The sequence below is a fragment of the Lathamus discolor genome, chromosome 3, assembly GCF_037157495.1.
Source record: "Lathamus discolor isolate bLatDis1 chromosome 3, bLatDis1.hap1, whole genome shotgun sequence".
In the NCBI taxonomy this organism is placed as follows: domain Eukaryota; kingdom Metazoa; phylum Chordata; class Aves; order Psittaciformes; family Psittacidae; genus Lathamus; species Lathamus discolor.
Genome location: NC_088886.1, coordinates 17,207,887 through 17,220,252, shown reverse-complemented (window position 1 = coordinate 17,220,252; position 12,366 = coordinate 17,207,887). Strand labels below are relative to the sequence as shown.

At 54.4% G+C, this 12,366-nt stretch overlaps 1 protein-coding gene across 1 annotated transcript; it reads left to right on the top strand.

Moving 5' to 3' along the window:
• The first annotated feature begins 2,056 nt into the window (after nucleotides 1–2,056).
• On the top strand, nucleotides 2,057–11,601 carry PTTG1IP (PTTG1 interacting protein). Its single transcript, XM_065673799.1, has 7 exons — nucleotides 2,057–2,316; nucleotides 4,742–4,794; nucleotides 5,733–5,841; nucleotides 8,678–8,783; nucleotides 8,887–8,952; nucleotides 9,333–9,379; nucleotides 10,728–11,601. Exons 1-7 carry the CDS (start codon nucleotides 2,238–2,240, stop codon nucleotides 10,769–10,771), a joined length of 504 nt encoding a protein of 167 aa, XP_065529871.1. The 5' UTR covers nucleotides 2,057–2,237; the 3' UTR covers nucleotides 10,772–11,601.
• Nucleotides 11,602–12,366: the final 765 nt, after the last annotated feature.

The following is a 12,366-nucleotide window of genomic DNA, read 5'->3' as shown; positions in this document are numbered from 1 at the left end:
AAAATAGTCACTTTGCAAAGTTCTACTGCGACTAGCAATTGGTAGTGTGGGTGTTAGTGATTAGTCATGTTGTACCTGACTGTTTGAAAGGTATAAGAAGCCCATGTAAAACCACATTCTGATGCCCTGATTTGTCTGGGATACCTCGTGTGCATGAGTAAATATTTACCCTTCTAATTGTAAAAAAGGCTTCGCATCCCAGCCTCTCTCCTCATTCAGCAAAGGCCAGGTGCTGGGGTCTTCCTCCTGGCAAAATAAGAGGCCCACTGATATCAAGCCCACATGCTCAACATTTGCGATATGAGAACTGCATCAATATAAATGGTGTTTTTCACATGCCATAGGTCAAGAAAGCAGAGTGCTTTCCTGTGCTGGAGCCAAGGAGCTCCGCACCCGTTGGAGGAGGCTTGGAGCACCTCTCCTATGGAGACAGGCTGAGAGAGCTGGGCTTGTTCAGCCTCAAGAAGGGAAGGCTCAGGGGAGACCTTCTAACAGTCTTACAGTGCCTGAAGGGGCCGGTTCTATGATTCATGCCCAGCAATGCAGACAGCCCAAAAGAATTGGTTTTTGACCTTCATTGTGACGAGGGTTGTGATGCTGCCTGCGCAGAGTGCTTTGGGACCTGGTTTTATCCCCAGTCCTTTGGGAATGGGGTAGCAGTATCACTACATGCATGTGGGCTTCTTGGCAGCAGCAAGCAGGAGCAGGCAGCCTGGCACAGGCAGCAGGACTGGGAGGCACGAGGGAGGATTGCCCTAAACTAGAGAAGACAACTAATGTTTTTCAGTAAAACAGAAAAACACCTGAAGGAGGTGATCCATAGCTTGAGCAGGCAGCACTGCCGGCCACCCTGCCATCGCCCGCGTCACCGAGGAGCTCATTGTCTGCCTGCTCTGAAAGCTTCCCTCTCCCTGCCATGTTCCTGGTGTCCTTGAGAGCCAGATGGGCTGGCCACTGGTGACAGAGCTCCTGCAGGCTGGAAGAGTCAACAGCCCATGGTGTTAAGTCAGGCAAACAGTGGGATGCGGGGGCTGAGCCGTGGGAGATGTGACGCGGAGGAGGGAGCGGGACTCTTGATTCTGCCACCGCAGGTGAGCGCTCTCATGCCAGCAGCTGCCTCTTGCAGGTGGTTCAGATTTTGGCAGCTCCTTGGGAGAAACGCGGGGCTCTTGGCACATAGCGAGGACTCAGGGGCTGCTGAAAGACACGGAACCTGTGTGTTTGATGCTCCAAAGCAGCTGGTTCTCAAGGCTGGGCGGGTACTGGTGTCACTCAGCTCTGGGGCCCCAACACAAGGGGGACGTGGAGCTGCTCGAGTGAGTCCAGAGGAGGCCATGAAGATGCTCCAAGGGCTGGAGCACCTCTGCTATGGAGACAGGCTGGGAGAGCTGGGCTGGTTCAGCCTGGGGAAGAGAAGGCTCCACAGAGACCTTAGAGCAGCCTCCAGTGCCTAAAGGGGCTGACAAGAAATCTGGAGATCACCATTCTGTGATTCTATGACACTTCCCAGCAGCACAGTCCTTTTACAAGGACCAGGCTGTCCTTTTGTTTGTTTTACTTAAGCACGAACAATACCAAAGTCTCCAGTAAAATTCCACAACCTATCGTTGTGCCTCATGTGAACTAATATAAATGTGAACAAAGCTAACGCATTTCCGTGCTATAAAGACTGATGTAACAACGAGGGAAGGGATTGTGGGGACCTTCTGGGGACCGGTTCATGCAGGGGTCAGGAACACAGAACACAGATTGTCAGAAACACAGATCGGCTTGGATGGAAGGGGCCTTAAAGCTCACCCGGTTCCAACCCCCTGCCACGGGCAGGGCCACCTTCCACTAGACCAGGCTGCCGGGTCCCCGTTTCAGGCTGGCACTGCCCGAACCCAGCGGGCAAACCCGCTGCGCCGCAGCTCCGCGGGGGCCTGGCCCCCTCCTGCGGTCGGGCCCGGGGCTGCAGGGGTGCTGCGGCCGGTTCCGCCCCCCACCAGCCTCGAAGGGCTTCCCGACCGCCTTGCGGAGCGGTGAAACCGTGCGGGCCGCCCCTCGGGCAGGGCACGGGCACGGGCACGGGCACGGGCTCGCCCCTCCGCCGGCTCCGTGCTGCCCGACCCCCGGTACCGGCCACGGGACGCGGCGGGAGGGGCCGCCCCCGGCCCGCCCCGCCCCGCGCTCGGCCCTACATAGGAGGCAGCTCCCGGCCCGGCTGGCCCGAGCTCAGCCTGCGGCCCGGTCCCGCCATGCTCGCGGTGCTCGGGCTCTGCGCCGCCCTGGCCCTGCTGCCCGCCGCCGCCGCCGCCGCGCAGGACGTGGCGGGAGGTAAGCGCGGCCCCATCCCGGCCCCAGCGGGGTGGGTGCTGGTCCCGGCGCTGTGGTCCCGGCCCTCCCCGCGCCGCAGCGGATGAGGCTGGGGCACCCGAGGTCGAGTCTTTGCGGTTACTCTGAACCCGCTCCTACGGGACGCTTAGAGCATGGCGCAGCCTGGCGCAGGCTGTTGTTCCAGGGTGGGCAGTGGGAGCCGGGAGGGCAGGTCCCATCCTTGCTGGGAAGGCTTCAAACACACGTCGAGGAGCCGGGATGCTGGTGTTACAGTGGTTGTCCTGGGTTATCCTTTATCGTTCATGGACTGCACTATGCATCCCTGAAAGAAAGCCCTTCTTTCCAGGGCAGAGTGCGGCCTTATGCGGTGTGGGGCACCGGTGCATCCTTCTGAAATCTGGAAGAAGGGGTGCTGGAAAAGAGGCTTTACTTCCTCCTTTCCCAGCTGCCACTTGCAATGTAGCCATGCATTCAGCAGTGCTAGCAGCCGGGCAGCCAGCTGCCCCCGGTGATGACCCTTTAGAGGAAATCCTTTTTCAGGACAGGCAGAGACAGCCTCAGGAGCTTCAGACCAGGAAGAAGATGGGGGCCATCAGATGTGGATGTAGGTGAGGAGCAGTGGGTGCCGACTGCTCCTCCTTGGTGGGTGGAGGAGGTAGCATAGCCCTGTGCCTGCTGCTCCAGGTAGAGGAGAAGCCCTAGCAAAGGGAAAGGACAATCCCCCTTCAGGTGTGCTCCAAGAAGTCTGCTCACCAAGTGGGAAGCTGTTCTCCAGCTGATCACCAGGCTTCTGGTGGCTGTGTGGTTGCTCCAGCTGGGAGGAGAGTGAGAACCAACATGTGTTTTACTGTCTTTCCTCACTTCTCTCATAGCCAAGTGGCAGAAGGAAACTTCTAGCAGAACAAGACCTGCTCTCCCACCTCTGTCCCTGAGGACTGCAGTGTTCCCCATGCTGTCCTGTGCGAGCAGGCTGATTCCCTTCCCCAAGGAAAAGCATAGGGAGCCAGGTTAAAATCTTTCCTCTAATGCAAGAAGGCTGTTTTGGGACTCCCTGTAAGCAAGCAGTCTCGGGGCAGTGTGGCTGCTGTGATGCTTTCCTGGCCTTGGCTGGAGGAACAGGGAAGATGCCGCTTCCTTAGAGTGTCTAAAATCTGCACTCTCGGCCTCCCGGGGTGGCAGTGTGTAAACACCCTTATCTGAGCTATGTTCATAAATTGCCCAGTTGTTTGGAGGGCTGTGCAGAGCATGTGACTGCTGACAGTGGGTCACAGCTCAGGGCTTCTGCCAGCTGGAGAGAGAAAATGCGGCTTTGCTGCTTGTGACCGTGGAAAACAAGCACCTCGGGCTGGTATTTTTTCCTGATTAAGGTGCTGCAAAGCAGCGGTCCTTCTACCAGTTACTGAGTAGTCAGGCAAACTGGTTCATGGCCTTTGGTCAAATGGGCTGCTGCTTACACCCTTTAGGCAAGGGATGAGGTTTAAATGGCTGATCCTCAAGGGCTGGCAAACCACCCTTCCTGAGGATCTGGAGGAGCATACCAGTGAAATGGTAGGTGAATGTCCTAAGGAAGGCTTTCCTGAAGAGCTAGCACTGGCCCAGAGCTGCAGGCAAGCCCAGGAAGGCAGCTGAACTAGGCCACTTTGTCCTGTGTTCAGACCTGATCCACTTCCGCACCCAGCTGACCTGAATTCCCTGGGAATGCTGTCATTCATGGTGCTGGGATGCCATGCTGGGAGCTATCATCCATGTGCTAGGAGCTGCCTGTGTCTGTAGAGCAGTGGTCTTCCTCTGCCAAATGTGATGTAAACAGGTTCTGAACACAGGTGCAGATTTTGGCTGTGGTGCCTCTTGTCACCTGGAGTGTTTCCTGCTGAAGGAGGGTTTGGATGAATGGGCTGGAATTTCGCTCATGTGCAGTGGGAGGGTATGGGGTCCCACAGAGACCATAGCTGTATGTCCCCCTTGTGTTCCTCTGCTTCTCTTCCTGGTAGGAACTTCCTTGTCTGGCATTTGTTTGCTGGAGCTGATCTGTCATCTGGTGATACAGGACTGCACCGCTTGCCCAGTGCTTGTCCTTATCTTTGCAGGGTCCCTCTGGACTGACCCCAGCTGTGTCCCCGAGCTGCCCCACTGCCTGCTGGCCACAGCAGATGCTCAGGCCTTTAGGGAGAGGAACTCACAGCTTGGGGCTTTGGGCTATTGTAGTCAAGGCTGAGGATTTCCATTCCAAGGCTTTTGGGATTATCACCGTGACACTGAGTGTGTTTTGAAGTTGGTGTCTCTTGCAGCACTACTATGCTGCGTTGCTGCTGCTCTGATGGAGTAACCATCTCCAGAGTGGGCAGGAGCAGGCTCTGAGGACCCAGCATTTTGAAGCACTGAGAAGCTCTTCAAAGTACTGAGGTGCCTTTTTTCCTTCCTGTAGATTGCAACCAGTATACGAACAGGAGCTGCGAGGAGTGTCTGAAAAATGTCACTGTAAGTAGCAGCAGTAGAGCTCCTATCCTCTTGCAATGCCTGAAAATGTAGCATGGGCTTTGCTGGGCTGTTATGGAGCAGCTTCCCTCCTGGAAGGGTGGGCTGCTCCCCTGTCCTTGTCCTGAACATGCTGCAAAAGCCAACCACCCATGATGGTAAGATGAAAACTCTGCCTTGGTGCTCTAGGAAGAGGTTGCTAGAAACTGGGGCTTGCTGTATGGCTTGGGGTTGATTAATGAGCATCCTCTTCATGGATGGGAGATGCTGCTGGTGGGACATTCACCATGAAGGAGCTTAAGTGGGCTGGACTGGCTAGGCAAGCTGACCCTCCACCAGCTGGTGGGTGATGTGGTACTGGGTGGATGCAGGATGTATACCTGTTTCCCACCTTATCTCTGGTATCAGCAAACTTGAACTTGAGTCAGATCTCGCAGCTGATGCAGCCAAAACCAGTTTGACCAAACCCAACCAAGCACTGGTGTTAGGGGTCAGAGCCACTCGGGAGAGGAGGGTGCAAAGCTGCTGCAGGTGGGCTTTCTGGGAAAGACTAGGGATGCACACGGAAACCTACCCTGCTCATCAGCCCTGTTAAGTGCCTTGTCTCAAAGGCTTCCTTCTTGTCCCAGAAATGCATGGAGTGAGCATTAAGGATTTGATTATTATGACCATCATGCAAGCCAGGAGGGTTCTCAGCATCTTTACTTGCTCTAGAAATCTGCACTCCCCTTGCCTGCCTCTGCTGGTGCAGGCAAGTCTGATGCAGCCAAGTCTGATGCAGCCTGTGCTGACCAAGCACAACTGAGTGTCCTGTTGCTGCTGGGTGGTACCTGGCTCTCAGGAGCAGGCAGCAGTGGCCCTGTTGCTGCAGCTAACAAAGCAGGGCATGGCTAATGGCATCACTGATGCACACTGGTAATGTTGTGCTGCCTGTGTCCCAGTGCCTGTGGTGTGCCAGCAGCGGGAGGTGTGTGGAGTACCCTGTTCGAAGAGTCCTGCCCCCAGCTGACCTCTGTGAGCTCCACTCTGCACGCTGGGGAGTCTGCTGGGGTAAGTGGATTGTGCTTAATTATAGCTGCCTTTAGTGCTTGCTGCTAAATGGCACTGATTGCCACTTGTGCTAGTGGGAATGGGAGATTTCCTTTGCTTCTCTTTGTCGCTGCTGATGTAGCAATGACAGGCTGAAGTCAGAGTTCTGCAAACTTCCTGAAGCATGAGCAAGAAAGCAGACTGTGAGCAGTTCTCTGCCTTCTGGCAAGAAGAACTTGTGGGACTTCAGCCACTCTAAATACATTCCTCATGCTTTGGTGTGGAGGCTTCAAAATGTGGCTAGCACCTGGGAACAAGAGTCAAACAGTTGTGGGCAGCTGCCTGTGCAATCCTTCCAGGAGGCCAAAGTGTGCACACCAGGGTCTGACTCTTCAGCTCTTTCCTCTGCACCTCATGCGTTGTTCCTTGTGCTGCTTCTGGCCCTTCATGTTTAGCACTGTGGCTGCTGCCTCAGGCAGGCTTTTAAAATCCACAGGGTCTTTTGGACCCAGAAGTGAGGTGAATTCTCTGCAGGCCTGCGTGGGCTTCTAGAGCTGAGCATACCTGCTCAGTGGTCCTGCTCAACTCTTCACCCAGCTGAGAAAATAACCTCTTCCAAAACCAGCCCTGCATAAACTGTGCTGCAGCCAGGTCACTTCCTGGAGCTTTTTCTAGCTGGCTGTTGGCTGACTTTCCTCCTTGGTGCACTGTTTCCTGTTGGGTTTCTGGAGAAACTGGTGTCTTTAGACCAAGCTTGGTGCATGCTCATGCTCAGACAGGACCCCGCTTTTAGAGGCTGAGGCAAGTAGGAAGCAAGCTGGGGCTTGGTTTCTTTTGCCTGTCCCTCTGATGGGGAACTTGAATTGTTGTCACCTATCATCTATTGTGCTTGAGGCTGGGCTAACTGCTCCCATACCTTGCGGAGGAAGAATTTCCTCTTTGTGAGCACTACAGCATGCCGTTCTGGAGCTTCTGTAAGACCTTGTAATACTAGTTTTTACGCCAGTAGCTTCACAAAAGGTTTTGTTACAGAAGAACACATTCCTGACCTTGCAAAACTTGCTCTAGAGGAGATCAGTCCTGTGAGAAATTAGCTCTTAAATGAGTCTGCATTTTGGGTGTGTGGGAGATTTACACCCTCATCATCAGGTGGACCAGTGCCCGCTGCTCTGGGATTGACCTCTGTTTGTGGAAAGGGGTGATCAGAACCCTGGGCTTATCCCAAAATCTGAGGTTTCAGAAGCACCAATACAGACATGTGCTGGTGGAAAAACTCCCTCTTGAGCTGAAGAGCTTGTTTGGATTTGTCTTACCCCCTGGGCTGACTTCTGATCCTTGGCGTTTGGGCTGCCCCCCACATGACTGTGGGTCTGTTGCAGTGCAGCCAGCAAAAGCTTCATGATGCTCCAAGGTAAGGCAGTGCTGTGGACAATCAGGTTTCAGATACCATCTTTCCCAAAGCCTTACTGGGAACATGGACCTGCAGGCCTCCCTGCTGCTGGGTGACCAATAGAGAGGCTGTGTGAGCCCACCTGTGGGGACAAACACAAGTGTCTGCAAGCAGGTAGGTTGCTGGCTTCTGGTCTTGCTGGTGACCTGCTAGGCTATGACAGCTGTCTGCGATTGGTATCTGGATCCACATACCTTGCATGGTGCTTGCCATGGTAGTCCAGGTAGGGATGCAGTATGGTTTGAGAGTCAGGTGGCACAGTGGTTGGCAGTGATGAAGCTCACCACTGGGAGCAGGAGCCCAGAGGCTTTGAAAGCAAGTTCAGTGGTGCAGTCAGCTCAGCCTGGAGCATCCCAATAAACCTGCTACTGCTGAGTCCTTGCAGCAAGGAGACGGGCAGGCATCTTCCTAAATGCCCTGAAGTACACCACGTACAGTGTTCAAGCTTTCAACTGGGTTCAAGGTCTGAGCAGCATGGAGAAGAGGGGCTCAGAAGTGCTCTGAGCAGGCTCAAGTGCACTAGGATTCCTGTAATTTGGCTGCTGTGTGTCAAGTGGCTCCTAAACAAGTATTTCCACAGGCCCAAGTCTCTGAACAGTCTGTATCATATTTGGAAAGAAACCCCTCTTTGTGCAAAGGATTTCAGGTGATGTCTAGATATGTCTGTTTTGGCTGGTATTGCTACAGCTATTGCAGGAGTTGAGTAGGATAACTGCCTCCCTGGGGCCACTGCTTAAGGCTCCTGCTTCACCACCATGTCCCAGTGGGGTTTGTGTTGTGTATGGGTGAGCAGATCCCCCAAGCCCTGGGGAGATGTGGTGGTGGGGTGAACGTAGCAATTCTGTGCCTTCAGCTGCTTCAGCAGCACTGCAGGCCCCAAGCTGATAAATCCCAGTGGATCTTGTCTTGCTTTGCCTCTTGCCCAAGGACTGTAGACACTGGAAGTGCCTCCCCTGTCAGCTCTTCTGAAATGACTTCTGAGGCTGGCTCCTGTGAGCAGTAACTCCAGTTCCAGTTGTGGTCTCTGGAAGCTGGGTTGTTTTCCCTTGATGGGTTACTGTTCACCTGGATTAGTGATTAAGACACCTTTGCTCCTGTTTCTGCTGGAGGAGATGGGCCTGAGTGCGTTTGTTCATTCCTTCATACACAGTAACTGAGTGCTGTAGTTTGCAGCTACATATACTCAGCTGGGTGTGTGTGTGTGTGTGTATGTGTGTGTGCTAGTACCAACACTTAGTACACCTATAGATAACTGTGTCCATCTTGCTTTTCTGGGCTGCTGGATGTGCCTCCAGCCCAGTGACTGAAGCTGCTGGTGACTGTATGAAGTAGCTGTATGATTGTGAATATTACATCTCGAGGCACCCATGTATTTTTGTACTAAATGTGTTTTGTCATATCCTTTAGTGAACTTTGAAGCCCTGATCATTGCGATGTCTGTGGTGGGAGGAATAATCCTCATCATGTTGGGGGTCTGCTGCTGCTGCTGCTGTTGTAAGAAAAAGAGCAAAAAGCAAGTATCGGAAGGGTCCCCTCTTTGCCCATAGTAGCTCAGATGCAACCATTTGCTGTTGCAGAACTGAGTGCTGAGCACTGCTAACAGGCTTTTTTATCAGGCCAGACAAGGAAGATGAGAGGATGGCCAGGGAGCGGGAGAGGAGGCGGGTGCGGCAGGAGGAGAGGTGAGGTTACCCTGCAGCCACAGTCTCCTGCCCGTACTGTCAAACGTGATGCCAGAAGGCACGTGGGGGCTCAACAATGCGCAGTCAGTGGCTGCTTCAGCCCTAGCTCAGGCGCAGACCTCATGAGCAATGTCTTTCTGGGTGACTCATGGATGCAGCATCACAACAGCTTTATGTATTTAACTCCCTAAGGGCTGCTAATGTGCATGGGCTCTGATAGTCCCTAGTGTCTCTGGGAGGTGGGGGAGTAGGGGGGATGCTGAGCAAACCTGGCAGCCTGGAACTTCCTAGGTTGGGAAGAAGCAAGGGGCTGTAACTCCTCTTGCCTGGTTTTGTACTGCCTGTCACTGACTCATGGGGTTTCTGTTTGCTTCTTGCAGGAGAGCAGAGATGAAATCACGACATGATGAAATCCGAAGAAAATACGGTACAGTATTGAATCACATCAGCTGAATCACAGCTGATGTGATTCAAGCTCAGCTTTAGATTGAGCTGCCTCAGTAACTATGTTCCTTGCTATGGTTACAAGCTGCAGAGACCTGTCCAGAAGTGAAAACAGTCTCTGCTTCCCCTGTTCCAGTGACTTGCTCTCTTGCCCTCAGGGAGCAAGTGTAGAAATGCTTGGATCATGGATTGTGACCTTACACAAGTGCTGTGCCTCTTAGGCAGGAGAGTATTTAACACTCCCTGGCTTGTGTCCTCCAAACTCACCACATACAAGAAGCTCCTGGGGCTTGGCTGGAGGGGAGAAGCAGAAGCTGGTAGACACAGCACGAGCTGCATGCTGCTGCTCTTCAGGCATGGCCCTCTGGCAGCCCTGTGGTCAGTGGTGCTGGGGAGCCAGCAGCCTGGGGGCCAGACAGGAGCCTGGATGAGCACAGAGCAGGCACCAGCCTGACTGCAGAGCCAGTCCTGTGTGCTGGGAGCAGGTCCATGGGAGGTGTTGGCTCAGTCCCTGAGTGCTGGGAGGACATGGATGCCTTCTTGGGGCTGGACAGTCCCTCAGGTGAATCCTGTGGCCCTGGGGCAGGCGAGGACCTGCCTGAGGGGGACAGCAGGCTGGAAGGAAGTGGAGAGCAGTCTGTTGCTTGGAGCTGGTGAAGGGTCCCTCCTGCCTGCCTGCTGAGGGTGTTCCCAGTGTGGCTGTGGAGTAGGGAGCAGTTGGGTTCATGCACACTGAGTGTGGTGGTGTTTTTGGGTTTGGACGGAGGGCAGGGTGAAGTGGAAGACCTGTGCTCCAGGGCTGTCTTGCTGCAGCCTGACTGCAGAGTTGCAGTCCTGTCCTTTGTGGCTTTCTTCTTTGGGTGTTGGGATGCGGCTGGGAAAGCAGCCAGGAGAGTGGCACGGGGGCTTCTCACTGGCTCAGAAGTTAGCCCCATACCCTGCCCCTGTCTCCCAGTCTGTGGATATGGGAGCAGAGGGGCCAGTCTAAGATCAGTTTTTATTTAATTTGGGTCTGAGCTCTCTGCTCCCAAGTCCAGTCCAACAGGAGTGTGCAGAGGGGGTGCTCTGGGAGATCAGGCTTTCTGCTAAGGCTGGACTTCATACAGCCAGCATGAGAGGCGTTTGCCATTAGGTAGAGCTTCTTAATGGATCTCCTCTTGTGCAGAGGGGGAGAGTGAAGTAGTGCTGACTGCATGTGCAGCTTGAGTAAGAGCAGGTCTTTCAGAAGGACAGCAGGACAGGAGGTGGGATGAAACATGAATGACAGTTGTTAACAAGAGCTGGGTTCTTGCTGGCAGCTGCTGTCTGAATGAATCTCTCTTCTCTTTTAGGCCTCTTCAAGGAAGAGAACCCTTATGCAAAGTTTGAGAATTAGTATCTCCAGACCTGCCCACCCTGGTGAATGGTGCCTTCCCAGAGCCACAGGACTTCATGCTTCCCCTGCCACGAGGAGACCACCATGGTGCCACTTATCACTTCAGATGCCACAGAAGATGAGCCAAATGCTTGGTGACATCATTGTCCCTATTCCAGGTGCTTGGTCTGCTCCAGAGCTTTGTTCTTGCTCTGCTGGTGCAGAAACACATGGTGGCAATACTGGAGGATGACATGTTTCTTCTCTCTTATTCCTGGGGTGGTTACAGAGTCCAAAGCAATGCAATTAACAGCTCTTGTCCCTGGACAAGAGCAAAAGCAACCTTGTGTATCTTGCTCCTGCCTCACCAAATACTCTTCACACACACACAGAGCCAGGCTCTTCTCACCTTTTTCTTTTAGTATAGGCAAAAACTAGTTTCTCGACTCACTGGTCAGCAGGAGGCCTTGTCTATTACTCCAGGTGCCTGTACTTGTCCCGGTACATGGGCATTCCTTTCAAAAAGCACAAGTTTCTGGTTATCTCAGGCCTCCAGCAGGGCAGTCCCATGTGCACATTCTCACTTGCAACTAATCTGGGAAGATGCCCAACACTCCTACCTCTCTGTGCCTTTCTAGAAAGGTGGTCTGGGCTTGGTGGCCACCACTGATAGCAACACTGTAGGATGTGGATGCCTTTACACTATGTTGACTATATATTGAACTGATTGATTATTGTGCATTACCTTTTTGGGGGTGTGTGTGGTTTATTCTTTCCTCTTTATTTCCTTTTATTATTATTGTACTATTATGTTCTACTTTAATTTCAGTTATTAAACTTTTCTTATCCCAGCCTGTGAGTTTTTGCCTTTTTTCCCAGCTCTTCTCCCCATCCCACTGGGCATGGTAGTTAGTTGCCAGCTGGGCTTAGACCACAACGTTCTCCTGAACCAGGGCAGCAGAGGGACCTGTTCCATCTGGGGAGCCAGCTTCCTGCCTGGGTGGAGCGTAACTGCGCCCTGGGGACAAGCAGAGGGGTGCTGAGAGGGCCCATTACTGGTTTCCTCTGTGCCACTTTGCTCATTGCTGCAGCACTGTGGGCCTGGAGGGGTTAGGGCCTCGGGTACGGAGAAAGAGTCGAGGATGTGGCTGTAGGAACTTGGGGAGAGGGTGGGCTATGGCTCCAGCACTGGAACTGGAGGAGGGGGGGCCGCTGCTGTTCTCTTCCCTGCTGGTTTGCCCATCCCTCCAGGGATGCATCCCCAGGAGGAGAACAGAAAAGGGAGCGTTTCCTGGGCCTGTGCCAAGCAGATCCCGAAGCGGCCAGTGTCCGCTCTGCTGAAGGCCAGCGGCGGAGGTGGGGGTCCGGGGCCCCCCCCGCTCCCGGCCGGCGCAGCCGGGGTAGCACCGCACCAGCCGCAGCGGGACGCGCTCCTCCCCCGGGGTCCCTGCGGGGGAGCGCGGCGCCCACCCCGCACCGACGCGCGGCGCACAGCGCCCCCGTGCGGCTCGGCGGGGACGCAGCTTGCCCGTGGCCCCGCCCCTCCGCCCGTGACGCACTTCCCAGAGCCGCCCGGGGAGGTGCGCGCGGCTGTTGCGGGCCGCCCCCTCACGTGA

Excerpts from the sequence above, each read along its gene's own strand:
- PTTG1IP (XM_065673799.1), top strand. The coding sequence starts at position 2,238 with ATGCTCGCGGTGCTCGGGCTCTGCGCCGCCCTGGCCCTGCTGCCCGCC. Across the intron at positions 2,317-4,741 it reads CGCGCAGGACGTGGCGGGAG|ATTGCAACCAGTATACGAAC; the intron begins GTAAGCGCGGCC and ends TCCTTCCTGTAG. Across the intron at positions 4,795-5,732 it reads AGTGTCTGAAAAATGTCACT|TGCCTGTGGTGTGCCAGCAG; the intron begins GTAAGTAGCAGC and ends CCTGTGTCCCAG.